We start from the raw sequence: 15,334 nt of genomic DNA on the forward strand, positions 1-15,334 counted from the left end.
AAGTCTCCAAAACAAAAATGCTTCTTAAACATTTCTGAGGCTTTGAATTGCAAAACACTGCATTGCAACTCAATCTTTTTTTATATTTCCCCATTTTTTTTTCCCATATAAGGCATACTATCTTTGAGCAACCTGATCTAGAGGGAGGCATCCCTGCCTATGGCAGGAGGTTGGAACTAGATGATCTTAAAGGTCCCTTCCAACCCAATCCATTCTATGATTTTTGCATGAAGTTCATCCTTAATAAACAGAAAGTAACAGAAAAACAGCATGTAAAATCATGACTATAATTGCATGTTTATTTAATACTGTGTTATGCTTGAATACTGTAAGTCTGAGTTTCATTGCCTCTCGTTTAGTGGTGTTGTATAAGTCACGGCTTAGACCATGTTTAGACAAACTCAGATGTTTGCTGAGGTCTCTCCATATTAAGGAGATTATGATGGTGCTGAGGTACTGACTTGATTTCAGTAGGACTATATGTCTACTTAAATTTCTTGTTATGTATTTCCTAAAGCACAGTGATTTCATGAATCGGGCTTTTAATCTGAACAACTAAGCAGAAAGGCTGTTTTTCACAAAAGCCAAATAATTAGGTAATCAGGTAATTAGTAAGTAGGTTAATTTCTGTTGTAGTTACTAGGACTTGTGAGTGTAGTTGAAGTTCAATATGTTTGTTGTGCTTTACTGAAATAGAGTACAAGTGATTATGCAAACTTTAAAGCTATGGAGTGTAGAGCTTTGCTTTATTTGTTTAGACAGTGATTTCTGTAACAAACACCTCTTAATCATTGTAATATTGCCAAAAATACAATGTTCCACCTGTCTACTGTTAATATGGAACTACATAAAAATTCAGTTGTGGATTATCTCATTTTTTTTTCTAATTCTTTGAATAGGAAATACAAAAAAAAAAAAGAAATATGGTACGTACATGCTAGATTTTATTGCTGAATTTACTTTGATTAAGATGGGACATTAAATAATAATTATTAATTTGTTCTTGTAGTTGGTTACACAACTGATGACTTACGCTTCATCTGGCAATCTGGAGATCCTGTACAGTTAGAGAAAATTGCTCTGCCTCAGTTTGATATTAAAAAGGAGGATATCGAATATGGTAACTGTACCAAGTATTACAAAGGCACAGGTAGGTGATATAAGTGATTTTCATGGTAAAACCTTAAGCTTCCTCTATTACTGTTTATGGATAATGATTTATACTCCAGTATATGTCTTGCATTTCATGGGAGGAAATGGATTACTTTTAGCTAACCTGTAGTACATATCATTGTAACAATCACATATAATTACTGCAAACTAACTCAGATACATAAAGTCTAGATTGAAAATTAAATGAAATTAAATGTTTTTCTTGTTTTGGCTTACATGTCTCCTGATCTTGCCATTGCCATTTTGTTTCTATAGTCCGTATACTCTTCTATGCTTGTAAGCACCTAACTTTTCTGGTAGGCAATTCACGTATAGTTATGCTTCCTGCAGCAAAGTAGGATAATTTGATTTTTCTTATTCAACCTTTGTTCCAAAAATTGATAATATTAGAGTGTAACTTTAAATGCTTCTCCCTGTAGGTTCTTCTTTTCTTTAAGTGTTCTTGAAATGTGTCACCACAGAAAGCTCATGGAGTCCTCAGCTCTGTATTCATTCAGTCCTGAAATTGTATTTGAGTGTGGGCAAAAAATGTCTGCAGTGGTTTCTGTACTCTGGTGTCTAACGATTTATCGTTTCTACCTTGATTAATTTCTGCCTATAATTTTATCCAAATTATTCACGCACTGTGGTAACCACAAGACTTTTCATACCAACTGATGTCAGCAGGGTGTGTTTTAGCCAGTGTTATTGCATCATATGCATAAATTTCCCATTAAAATGTGGATGACTCTGTACAAGGATCCTTTTCATGTTTCTTGCTGGCTATTCAGCTGCAGTTGAGGGTTTATTAATTGCAGTTGTTTTTGAGCTGGATTCCAAGTGTGTGGAGATCTCAGGTAACCTTTATATAGCTTGGAGTTAAGGAATTTGGTCCAAAAGAGATAATTAACATTGAATGTTATTTTTTTAACTGCAAAATGAATAAATTCTTAGCTTACTAAGTACATAATTCCGTGTCTCAGATTATTTACATTTGAAAATAGTGTGAAATTGCCTCTCCTCAGAACAATGCTGCATTGATGAAAGCACAACCAACAGTTGGCATTTAAACCCAAAATTGGAAATGATAAAAGGTTTGTTAGCAGTGAGAAAATTACTTCATTCTTAAATAAGTAATGAGTTTACTGAAAAAATAGGTTATGAAGTCATGGAAAATTAAATAGATTGATTTTTCAGTTCCCAAGTAAAATTCATGAATGTGGGGAAATTGAATGAATACAAAGAGACTTCCATTTAATTTGAGGGCAGAAAGGAACACGTACTCCAGATTGCTATCTTGTAATTGTGTTGTCAAAGTTAGCATAATGATTTTTTGTTTTGTCATAAATCTAAAGTTAAACATCTGAAAAATTGATATTTGGGTGTCCTAGCTATTTTTAGGATTTTTAGAATCTTGAAGAAAAATCTCAGAATTAATCATTGCATGCTTCACAATTAAACTGGAAAAAAAATTAGCATTGCTCTTTGAAGTTTCAACACCTTGTGACCACAAGTTAAAATGACACTTTGCAAAGTGCTCAGCAAGATGGTCACGTTTTTGTGTGTGCATGTGGTTTGAACATTAAGGAGAAGATCATTAGAGAACCATCATACTCGGTGGAATTGCAAGATTAAATTTAGGGAAGTTCTTGTAATTCTTTTATTGCTAATCCTTTTTGTTAAAAAATCATCCATGTTAAGCTTATAATCAAGACTGGAATTAATACTTCATTAATGTGAATTGAACATGTAAGTATGGTAAAGTATTTTAAAGGCTGTTTTCAGCAATCACTAGCTGTTTGATTTACCTTTAATTCTTATATTGAAGACATTTCACAAAGCACGTAATTATGTTGTGCATATAATTAAAATTAATTCTATTAAGGATTTTATAAGGTAAAAAGAGGTAGTGCTGCATGTACAAGCAAGTCTTCTAAGGTATGGCTTATGCAGGAAATTGTTGCCAATTGCCAAGAACTTAATCTTTTGACCATTTACATCAACTGATGTTTTATCATGCCTACCTAAATAGAGAGTCAGTAAATATGAAGTGATTGTAACTAAAATGAGTATTTAAATTATAAAGTTGCATATTGCCTACTCCTTGTTTACCAAAATGTATGACAAATCCAAAAAGTTCTTCGGAAACTGAATGATGAGAGCAACAGATACTCTGTGTGTGATGAAAATGCCACACAGAATGCATTTCTGGCAGAAAGCAACGAAATAATGATATTTACAGTCACCCCTTGTTTGAATGTAAAACCTAAAATTCCTGGAAAAGATTCAGAAGTTATATGGGGGGAGTTTTCCAGTGTAGAGATCGCTGACAAAGATAGAAGACACTGCAAAATACCATTTAAGTTCTTCTACACAGCAAAGGAGTATTTCCGTAATGTTTGTTGTTGTTGTTTTGATTGTTGTAGGGTGACCATACTTTAAAATGACTTCTCATTCTAGGATGTGGGTTTTATAAAATACACAAGATAAGTAGATATGTTTTTCAAAGATTCTACATTCTGAATTGGATGTACACCAATGCTTTTTTTTACAGATAGACATTGACATGAGTTTTGGTATTGTTCTAATGTAGTTTAGGAATGCCTTCTCTTAATGGAGTAGTTTGTGATGTAACCTTCTGTTATCTCCAGCAAATTCCTAGTATCTGCAGGTTTATTTTTTGTTGAATCCATCTTATTAGATATTTTCTGGAGTGTTTGTATGTTTTAGCTTTTCATTGTAAATGCTTTGCAATAGTCATTGTTCTCAAAATTTAGAGTGCTTTAGAGCTTTCTGTAAAAAGTCTGTACCAATTTTAGAAATTGTCTATATCAGCTTTCAGGATTGGGAGAATCTCTGCTCAGGGTCACTTTCAGGTCACCTCCTTCCATTCAAACCTTTCTAAATAACTATTTTTTTATTCCATCTTATTCACAAATTAATGCTAAGTAGAATTTTCATATGAGCTTAAGCTCATTCTAGCTTAAGCTGGTATGACTGCCAGACCCCATTTGTTGTAGCTGGCCTGCCTGTTGAAGCCAGCTTCAAAATGAGGCTCATATCAGGTGCTGGTTATTGATGTGCTGTAAGAAGGCAGAGAGTGCTTATAGATCACAGAGAGTACCACATGCCAGATCACCCCTGCAGGTTACATTGATCTGTGTTTTGAACATATTTCAAATTGAACTCTTTACCTTTATAAAGAAATTCAAATCAATGAACCTGTGTTCTTAAGCAGAAAAATGAGTAGAAGATAGTAATCTGAAGAGGCTGACCTGCAAAGCACATTAAACTTTAATATGCATTTATTTCTTTAAAGGTTATTACACTTGCGTAGAAGTAATCTTCACTTTAAGAAGACAAGTTGGATTTTACATGATGGGTGTTTATGCTCCTACACTGCTAATTGTTGTTCTGTCCTGGCTATCATTTTGGATCAATCCTGATGCAAGTGCTGCAAGAGTCCCACTGGGTAACCTGCCTTTCACATATGCTGTCACAATCCACTTAACACCATTGAGCCATTCTACGTTGCTTTGACAGCATGACACTGGACACTGAAAGCAACTTCACTTCCATTATCTGCTCATCATTTTCACTGAAACCTCCTCATTCCTAGTCGTGTAAAATCCACCTCCATGTTGAAGCTTTGCTTGATAATGGTTCCAGTGCTAATGTGATGAGGACACTCTCTCTGCTTCTCCCTACCGGGACAGATCTGATCTTCTCAGATCTTATCTTATGGGTGATGTTGCAGACAATGGGGCAATACATAGTTTATAGGAATTCGAGCATTTCAAGAACTCTTGAAATAAGAAAGCAGGATGATGACTAAGAATCTAAATAGCTACCTCTTGTAGCAAGTTTTCTGAAGATTAATAGAAACCAAATGATGTTTGGAGAAGAATAAGCATCCTTGATTTCATTAGAAACTCAGTTCATGAACTATTTCAGCCTGTTGTGCTCCTCAGCACAATACAGTAGGCAGGCCCTTCATTTATTATGGTGTCGTAGGACATAGAGTTAAACAAAAGAATAGTACCTTATCTTGACTGATTAAATTGTGCCAGCGACTCCAGCTCTGGGTTGAGCCAGCCTGCCGATCACAAGAGCTTGGTGAAATGTGGGGCCAGGCTCTTGCATCCTGACATTGCAATGTGTAATCCTCTCCCCATAGCTACCACAGCCTCTCCTCCCTGCCCTGAACTCCTTGTGCCCACCTTCCCCTGGCACTCCCACCTCCACCTCCACATCTCCTATTTTCCAAATCTTTTCCATGTTCCCAGGAGACACAGTTCAACTGTTTTCCAGTCCCTCAAGGTGCAGTTTAAGCATCCTTTCAGGCCCTAGCCTTCCTCACAAGCCTCTCAGCCACACATTAACATGCACATCCCCACAGGATATGAGTCCTGTGCGGTCTCACGTGCATGAACACGTGCTGAAAAGCAATAGAGGTCCTTAGGGTCAAGGCCTGCCCTATCACCATCCCAGACTGATCAGTAACGCCTGAAATCTCTGTGGAACAGGAAGGATTCCTACCAAGTTTGTTAAGTTGAAATGTCCATGTGGGTGCCTTGGTCTGAGCTGTGCTGCTCCACTTTCAGGACATCTACTGTGTCTCTTCCTTCTCCATTGATGTGATAGCCAAAATAAACCAAGAGCTGCACAAAATCTGGAGAACCATGACTGGAAGACTGCTTTTGGTTTCTATGCTACAGTTGGCTACCTTGCTCTAAGTAAACATAATGAAAACATATTTCATTACATCTGTTGTATGTATATTATCTCTTTTACTGGAAACTATTTTAGAATACAAAACAACTTTATTTTTCTTGATTTTTAAAAATATTAATAGTTATTGTGGAGGAGTTGCAATCTATATTAGTTTGATAGCAAGTAACAAATAAAAAACTAGTAAGGATGATTTCCATCGTGTGAAACATAAGATGTTTTAAGAAAGAAAAAAATCATTCTGGAGAAATTGTACCATGCCTTAAATGAAAAAGATAGAAACAAGAACTGGAGTTATTTTTCATATGGTGAGATTCAATATGATCAAAGCCTGAGATATAGATCTTCTTTTATAATCCTGTGTTTCAAATAGCTACCAGTCAGGTTTATCAATTATATGTTAAATTTAAAAGAGGCATAGTGATGATTTATATAGCATGGGTGTGTGTATGACTAAACATGTGTGCTTATTTATTTGTCTGTTTATCTGTTTTTATGTATTTTAAGTGTTTATTGGCTCCTTTTATATATTACCATAATATAATGCATTTTCAAAGGTATTTACCATTGGCCTTTGTGTAACTTTTCCTGAATCCCCAGAGAAGCAACAAACACTAAATCTGACCGTCCTTTAGGCATGAGTCAGTATTTAATAATGCAAGTTGATAACACCATCATTGTGTTAAGATTTATGTTTCTCCAGTTTGCAGGAGGGCAACAAACTAACTCTTCTCTCTATATCCTTAAAGTTGATCTTGAAATCTGACAAGATAAATATTTCTGTGTCAAGTGAATATCTACTCGCATTAAAGTGTTTCCAGCCGTCATTACACTTACAATGATTAGTAAGATATCTCATTAGGTGAGAAGCTACTTCAGATTTACATAGAAATATCTTGATACAATTGTCCTTAGAATTAAGTATAGTGGGCTTCTGTTAGCCATGCTGTTTCAGCTTTTAATGAGCCCTATGGTGGATTCTCCAGTTCTTTACAGGTGGAAAGCGAGCCAGCATCTGTTTAAAAAATTCCTCTTTTCCCTTCAGTACCATGTAACCCCCAAAGGGAGTAAGGCCTTCCCTGAAGCTGTAGGCATCTGAGGGACTTCAGACTTCCAACCTGAAGTAATGGAGCATTAGACCAGGGTGTAAGAGTCACACGCCACACACTGCCACCTGTGAAAGGGCACTTGGGATACAATTGAGGAACTAAAAGCTTGGAGAGTGATAGGTGACATATTCCCTATATGTAACAGCCAAACATGCCCTCCATTATGCCCGCACTCAGCTCTTAGTTCAACTCATTGCATTTTATAAAACTGTAGCAAATGTAGGGTCTCAAAGGAAAGACACTGGATATATTTGAATAGTGTAGTATGAAGATTGGCAAGATTATATCTTTTAGTTTACAAAGTTCAATAAGAGAATGTATCGCAGATAACAAATTGTGAGGAAAGAAGGACAGAATATTATATTTTTCAATAATGTTTGTGAGATGGAGTCAGACATTTTTAAAGTAGTAATATAAAACAGAAAATGCTATTTTATACAGCATAAAATTAACCTTTGCAATTCATTGCCAGGAGATAGTGCTGAGGCTAGTTAAGTTTGATGGATTTGAAAAAGGGAGATTTATTCATCTGGCAGTATATGCTGAAGTGCTTTACTGGATTGGCACTTAGTGATATTATGCACATGTAACCTTTGGTAGTATTTTTAAAATAGGAGCTCTACGCAATCATGCTTTAGGCAGTGAGTTAACTAACCTTCGTGATAGGGATGAAGAAGAAATGTCTGTGAGTGGATAAACTGGTTATTAGGTTCTTACCTCACTGAAATGCAAATAGCATGTTGGCAGGGGGTCAGATCTTGTATTGCAGATCCTGTAAACTTAAGCTGTTTGGTTATATCTGAGGTGACTGAAGGCCGGATGTAGGTGACCTATTAAATGAAAGAAAGAGGATGTTGTTCTTGCCTCCATGCAATGCTGGCAGATTGATACACTTTGTGATCAAGAGAGATCACACTCTAGGAAGTAAAACACAGACTTATTTCTTAGAAAACACAGCATTCCAAGTTTGTATGAAGGAACTTCCCCTTTTTGTCCCTAAGAAGAAAATGGAGATTTCCTCCCTCACACACCAATCTCATTTTTTAAATTATTTTTGATAAGTAATCTTGCAGCTCATTTATTCATTCTCCTCAGCTGTGCTGGAGCTGTGGTCTTTGCACCGTGTTTGATAGGTACTGTCAGAAGTGCAACTTACAGCTCTGGTGCAGAGTCTCTGAGGCCAGGCCAGCTCCAATCTGGCAGTAAATGGCTGCTTGGTAGAATATTTCTCTTTTACTTTAGTGTTGTCTTAAAAACCTAGAACATTTTCTTTAGTTTTTTCTGACTCAGAGAATGAACGTTTCTTCCTAGGACTTGCAACAAATGGAAATGAGCTGCAGAAAGCTGGAGATAGGAAGAAGTGTCCTTTATATTTTAAAAGACAATGCACTTTTTATTTGCACTTTTTATTACATTTCACAGTACTCAATAATTAGTGTTCAGCCAGCCAAAACCAGCTGGTGTTAGTCATTAAAAATAAATGAAAAAAAAAGTGAACTACACTTTGCTTGCTTCTTGTCCTTATGATGATTTTACTTGAATATGTCAGATACAATAGTTCAAAAATAAGCCAGAGTGGACACTGAAGTTTTTTTGTTCAGTATTTGCCTTATCATTCTGATCCAACAGAAAACATCTGACCATTCTTTGTTATCGCAGTGGACAAAAAATTGGCAATTATTTATTGATATCACACATTTTTAAAAAACACTATAAAATTTTGTGTTTAAAATCATATAATTATTTATTTATGCTTTGTCTTCAGTGTTTTAGCAGCTAGTAAGTTCCCTGTTTGAGATCCATATCAAAGTTATCAATCTTATTGAATTCCAAGCTGGGACAGTAACAAAACAATGTTTGATATTTATGATCAACTAGAATTTAAGACTTCTGTAGGCCAAGACAAATATTTTCAGCTTTATTAGTGTTCTTACATTTTCATCTACTTTAAATGAATCTGAAGAAAATGGTCTATACATTAATTTTTCTAATGCTTTGGATAGCACATGTGACCCTCATAAGAAACGTCTTTAAGGCTAACCGAATATCTTCTCTTCAGCATTGCTTTCTGTAGATGTCAGTTACGTTTCATGGAGCTGCTTACTCATAGCTGAAGATGGTTTTTGTCATTAGCATTCAGCAAGACAAAACGGAAAATTCTGATCTGGGTTGAAATAAATTTTCTCCATGTGATGACCACATTTAAACTTTTTTTTTTCCAAATGGAGCTGCTATTCCCATGTGCTGGGTACCTCTGGGGAGTCTTTGAGATCACACTTGTATTTTGTCTCTTGTGATGTGAGTCCTGTGTTAATGGTGATGTTTGGAAGCTTTTTAAGGAGGAGTACTTGTTGAAACCTGGCTTTACAGTGTGTGATCTTCCAGTAGCCTTTGCAGATGTACTTTTTTATTACAGTAAGGACTTCCTCAAAAGCCCTTGATCTAGAAAGCTTCCTCTGGATACTGGAAGCTCAAGCAGGGGTGTTCGTAGACCTTCAGTCAACTCAGTGCTTTCATCTTTGCAGTGAGTTGTGAACACAGACTTTTTAAGGTGCACTTTAAAAACAGTTCCCTGTCAGGTTTAAATATTACACTTGTGGATGGGTCATTCAGAAAATGGCTTCTGCTGTAGCACAATGCAGATTTCTGGGACAGCAGTGATTTTTCAAATCCAATTTAAAGGACTTGGAGTCTTTTGATTTAGATGACATATATTTCTCTACTATCTTCCCAGAATGAGATGCACACTGTAAGTTAAGTCTCTGGAAAACTTGTTTCCCATTGTATGATGAGTGTTGTGGCAGGAAAACTGCAGTAACCAGTTTAGCTTCATTTATTTCTCCTTTTATAAAACGAAGATACTCATTATTAATAATTCATCGCTAACAATATCCTACATAAGTATTCAGTTTAACTTGTTCATTCACTGCAGGCATGTACACATTGTTTACCTGTTGCAAAAAATACACCTACCACTTTGTTAAGTCCCATTTGCTGTTACAACTCATTCAGTGTTGTCTGTTTCAGAAGAGGGGCACAGCAGGTGTTGATAAGACTACGATTGCTTTAATTAATACTGTATTTTTCCTTCTGTAGGTATTTTCTCAGTACTCAGCTTGGCATCTGAATGTACTACTCTTGCTGCTGAACTTCCCAAAGTGTCTTATGTGAAGGCCTTAGATGTCTGGCTGATTGTTTGCCTTCTCTTTGGGTTTGCATCGCTGGTGGAGTATGCAGTAGTTCAGGTAATGCTAAACAACCCAAAGAGAATTGAAGCTGAAAAAGCCAAGATTGCCAAGGCAGAGCAAGCTGAAGGAAAGGGTGGAAACACTGCCAAAAAGAACACTGTGAATGGCACGGGGACTCCTGTCCACATCAGCACTTTACAAGTAAGATCTGTCAAGCTGCGTATGCAAAATCAGCATTATCCTGTATTAGTGTAGTTCCAGAAATACACTGCTATAATAGTTTTGAATAATACTTAAACTTAGAGCTGGCCAAGATGCTAAGAATGTGCTGGTAATTAACGGCTAGCCATCTAAGCAATTGGTCCCTAATGATTCAGTGTCAGATGTACTAAATAAAAAAATTATTTATTTTTAATACCTTAATACCATAGTTGTTGCTGAGCTTCAGGTAAATAAAGTAGGAAGCAGATTTACAGTTGCTCTTTTTCTTTTAATAATAAATAGCAGCTGTCAAACTGTAACTGTTCAGAGGACAAAACCAGTCAGTATTTGTTGAGAGCATACTCAAATAACACCCTGCTCATTGCTTTTCTTGGAACAGCCACAGCTGCACCACACTGCATATAGAGAATCTCTACAGCCAGGGATTCAGAAGTCTTGGCATTTGTAAATAAAAGACAGGTCTGTTTTTGTCTGTCAAACAGTTCCTGCATTTCTTGTGTTACCAGATGGAGTATGGGTAAATCAATCTGAGCTCATTCTATGAATAAAGATTAGTTGTGCATCTTAGCTTAAGCCAAAATTTTTCATTTAGCCTAAGAGTTATCAGACATCCCAGACCATCTACCCTCAGTCCTGAGTATTTTTAGTTGACATTTATTCTGTGGAAGAAAATACATTATGCTGCAGTATGTGGAATATGAATATGTCTTATAGTTTTCAATGGCTCAACAATTTAGATGTATAAAATAGAGCTATTTGACCAGATCCAAATGACAATATCAGTACCGTACCATGTGACTTTAAAATGTCTTTAAGGAGTGAGTAGTTTGTGCCAGGATGGCAGAAACACAGCCCTAGTGTAAAGCTGGCATTGCTTCATGACTAATTACCCCCAATTCAGAGAAGCTGCTGATAGTGCAGAGCAGTGCACTTGACTACCATGATTCTCATCTGATAGAGCCTCCTGGGAACTGTTTTGGCAGACAACCAGATTCAGCTTAGCGCTATCCTGTGTCTGCTTTGACTTGAACCACAAGTAATTCCCCAGCAGCAAGCAGCATGGGAACTTGTCCTATCCGGGAGTATAAAATGATGATTTTTGTCATCTGTACTATCCTGTCATATTTTAATCTCTTTTTCCAAGAAGGTAGTTTTGAGTGCACAGTTTATTTCTAAGCTTTGTGGAAGCCCAGTTATGATAAATGGCTCAGAACCACATACAGAACATTTATCCTATATCTGAAACACTTCCCGCCAAAGCAGTGCATTTTATTTTGATAAGATAAAAATATGACAAATTTCTCAAAGTTAAGTGTTTGGATCACTAAATGTATATTTGGATGTTATAAATAAGTAGAATTACTTTTAGAGATTTTGAGCATCTCTAGGAAACTCAAGCATCTAGGATACTTAGCATCTTTCAAACTAATTATACATTTAAATGGATAAACATGACTTCAAGCCCATACGTGCATCTACTGATACACTATATCCTATATATTTGAACACTATAAATATGCTCAGCTGAAAGCTCCCTCTCTGACCTAGCTACCGCTTAGGAGTACTTTGACAGTTCTTACCACTGGAAGCCTGTACTGCTCTTCTAAATCAAAATAGGTCTAAATCTTTCAATAGCTCTGACTCTTAATCCAAAACTAGGCCTGCCCTACAACATTTGGCTGGCTCCCCTACAGAGCTAGCAATAATCAAGTAAAGAATGCATTTGTCATATGGCAAATATGCAAGGGAGGGAAATATTAAAGAAACAGGTAATGGAAAAAACTGTATATTGAAAGGCATAAAGAATATGAAAGCCAGAGTGCTGTCCCAGAATGTCAGGAGCTGTTTCTCATCAGGTTTGTGTGTGAGGAGAGAACACATACTGTGATAATTATCTGGAAAGAGCAGAAATGTTTGAGGATGTTCTAATTCTTTCCTCACAAGAGGTATACAGAAATCTGAATGCACCAAGTCATGAAACCCAGGTGATAATAACGACAAAGTGTGAGAGCGCATAGCTGTAAATTTCACTATAGCTGGATTTGAGATTGAGTAAGGCTTAAAGATAAAGCCAACAGGAAAGACCTGGAAACAGAAGACTTCTAGTGGGGAAAAACAGAAAGCTTGAATAATTGCATTTGTAAATGCATCTCCAGCCCAAATGAAGCGCTTCATTATTATGAGGTATTAACAAAGAGATGCTATTATGTAGCCAGAAGTTGTTAAGAGGGGAATCAAGTTTAAAAAAAGAAATTTCTTTATTTCACTTCATGATGTGCCCATGTTTCATATTATTTAAAAAAAAAATTAAAACAAAGATCATAATTAAAAATGAATATTTTTTAATTACTAGAAATTTTTCTGTATATCTTAAAAATTTGAAGCCTGATGCCATTTGTGATAGAAGGTGAGGAGAAGAGGTCCCTTGTAACAGAGCCTGGCAATATCCCCCTGGAAATTCTCAGCTGAAAGCACTTCTGGCATTGTGTCAGGAGAGTCAGTGGTAATGACTGATGGTCACCAGCAGCAATAGAGAAGATGGCAGGATAAAAACAGTGTTCACAATTTGAGAATCAGCCAAAGAGGGAGAAAGCCTTTTGTGGATGCATAGCTTGTTCTCTTCTCTACCAAGTCTTGTGTACTGGCTGAGGTAAAGCTGTGTGTTGCAAACATACACCAAGCTCCAGAATCCATGCTTTTTGACTCATGACCCCTGCCCAGCAAGAGACCTTCCAAGATCCATGCCATTTTAAGCCCAGAGGTTTATCAGTGTCTGTGTGAGTGAAGTCAATGGATACATTCTGGCAAGATCACTCTGAAACTGTAGGAAAAAAATTAGAAAATTCAATGTAAGCTGTTATGCTGATTTTGCTAGGAGCTGTAAAGGCTTTGCATTTACAGGCTAGAAGACATGAGAGCTGTTTGGCTCTTAGTTCATAGAGACTGCACATAGCTGCAGTTCTAAGCAGAGGGGAAAATTATGCAACCTGGTGGTAACTGCTGGCAGTGTTTTTTTTACTGGGAATCCTCAGTAGGAGTTTGAGTGTGTTTCCTAGCAATGTAACATCATACAGTGAGAAAAACAAGCAAAAAGGGAAATGTTTGGAAGATGAAGCAGTTTCTTTTTTCTTTCACTGGTGGCATGATTACAAGGAGTGATTGCATGGTTGACTATAACAACACATTTCCACTTGAAAAGTCACATTTTCATCAAGCCTGTTTCTAGAAGCTGTTCCCCACAGATAATGCACTGATGACTGAAGTGAACATTTGCTAAAAGAATGGCTCTGGCAGGTGATGAATAGGCCTGTGCAAGTGGTGGTAATAGCTCTAAACCTAGTTATTTTTTAAGAGAAGTAGTGTTATTGCTTGCCTTATCTTGTCTGAGCCACCTCTAGGCTCTGAAACCTGATAGGCATCTTGTTCATCTCTAACTGATTTATAATATACTGGACCGTTGGTGGTGACCTGTGATGACCTGTTCTTCGTATTCTGTGTTTTACCTTCAAGTAATACTCCAGACTCAGATTTTTCTCATAGAACTACCATAAACCCAGTTTGCATTTTATCTTGTGTGGAAAACCGCAGGCTACAGTCTATTTTAATAGTTGCTGACAGCATTTCAGGTACAGAGTAGGTACTTTCTGCTCTAGTGACTCATGTATCTATCCTTAGAGATAATTCAGAACACGACTGCAAAAAGGCCCTAACCAATCTGCTCTTGTTGACCCTAATTTGAGCAGGGGGGCTGGACTTAGATGATCTCCAGAGGTCTCTTCCAACCTCAGCTAGGCTGTGACTGTGTGATATTTTTTTTACTTTTCTGTTAGTGGGGTAATGAGAATTTGCAGGTAATACAGTGATAGCAAGTTCCTGCTGATGACACCACAGAACACATTCAGGCTGAATACCCACTAAAGCTAAACAGTCATTACTTTATTGGTTATCTAAATCTGTCATTGTGCTAAAAGCAAGAAGGGAAAACGAGCACAGTTTGCAAGTGTAAGAAAGATAAAGTTTGTTGCAACTACTCCTTCATCTGGTATGGAGGACTCTTGCACAACAAGCAGGACCAGTGACAGATGTGCATGCCACAAAAGGTTGGGTGCAACAGAAGAGAAAATTTTGGGGCAGAGGAGAAGTGCTGTGTAGGGCAGGGAGTGAATGCTGTGGTGCAGTAGGGAAGCACTTCAACCTTCAGGACTCGTGCTGAGCTTGAGAGGCTGCTGCTGCTATCTCACGTTTGAAGATTTGCCAGAAATCTTTGACAGTGCATTTCTCATCTCATAAACACTTGAAACCAATTTGTGCTTCATTCTGACAGAGAAAGAAGGTTTGATCATGGGATGAACAGTCAAGTGAAAAGTCTTTATTCTATTTGCATAAAACAAATTTAGTTGAGTTCTAGTGTTTTTGGTGCTTGAAAGGACAGATTGTCCACATTTGAAAATCATTTTTTCTCATCTAGCTGGAAGTATTTAAACAAAAAATATGAATGATGCTGGTGAGCTATCTAAGAATGTTCAAAACAGCAATAGAACAGAAGGAAAGATATAGTAATTATAAACAAAACAGAAGAAAACAATTGAAAACAGACTCTCCAGTGACTGAAAGCTAACTCAACTTCAAGCATTTATCTTTTCTCCTTAATGGCAAAAGGAGAAGCTGATAGCAAGTAATATAACTAGAAGTCCAGTAGATGTTGGAAATAGATAAGAAAAAGATATAACAAAAAAAAAACCCCAAAGATATATTATTAATATTATTCATAATTTAGTTCCCTGTTAGCTAATACATTAAAATACTCAGTGAAATGAAAGGTGATCTGCATGTTTATTGATTTAATGAAATGGTATAATTTTTTGAAAGATTACCAGTTAGTTTGGCAGAGATAATAGTACAGAGGAATGAAACTCTGAAGAATGTTTGGCT

The 15,334-nt window shown here is 36.6% G+C and overlaps 1 protein-coding gene across 3 annotated transcripts in view; it reads left to right on the forward strand.

Annotated features, from left to right (window-relative positions):
- GLRB (glycine receptor beta) overlaps positions 1-15,334 on the forward strand; it is a 46,719-nt gene that overhangs the window by 25,018 nt on the left and 6,367 nt on the right. For 2 of the 3 annotated variants that reach the window (XM_021396436.1, XM_021396437.1), the window contains exons 7-9: positions 1,010-1,150; positions 4,472-4,624; positions 10,089-10,381. In XM_021396436.1, the coding sequence (XP_021252111.1) occupies positions 1,010-1,150; positions 4,472-4,624; positions 10,089-10,381 (587 nt within the window). The remainder of the gene's footprint in view (positions 1-1,009; positions 1,151-4,471; positions 4,625-10,088; positions 10,382-15,334) is intronic. The other variant, XM_021396438.1, reaches the window with a different exon arrangement.

Source organism: Numida meleagris, chromosome 4 (genome assembly GCF_002078875.1).
Source record: "Numida meleagris isolate 19003 breed g44 Domestic line chromosome 4, NumMel1.0, whole genome shotgun sequence".
In the NCBI taxonomy this organism is placed as follows: Eukaryota; Metazoa; Chordata; class Aves; order Galliformes; family Numididae; genus Numida; species Numida meleagris.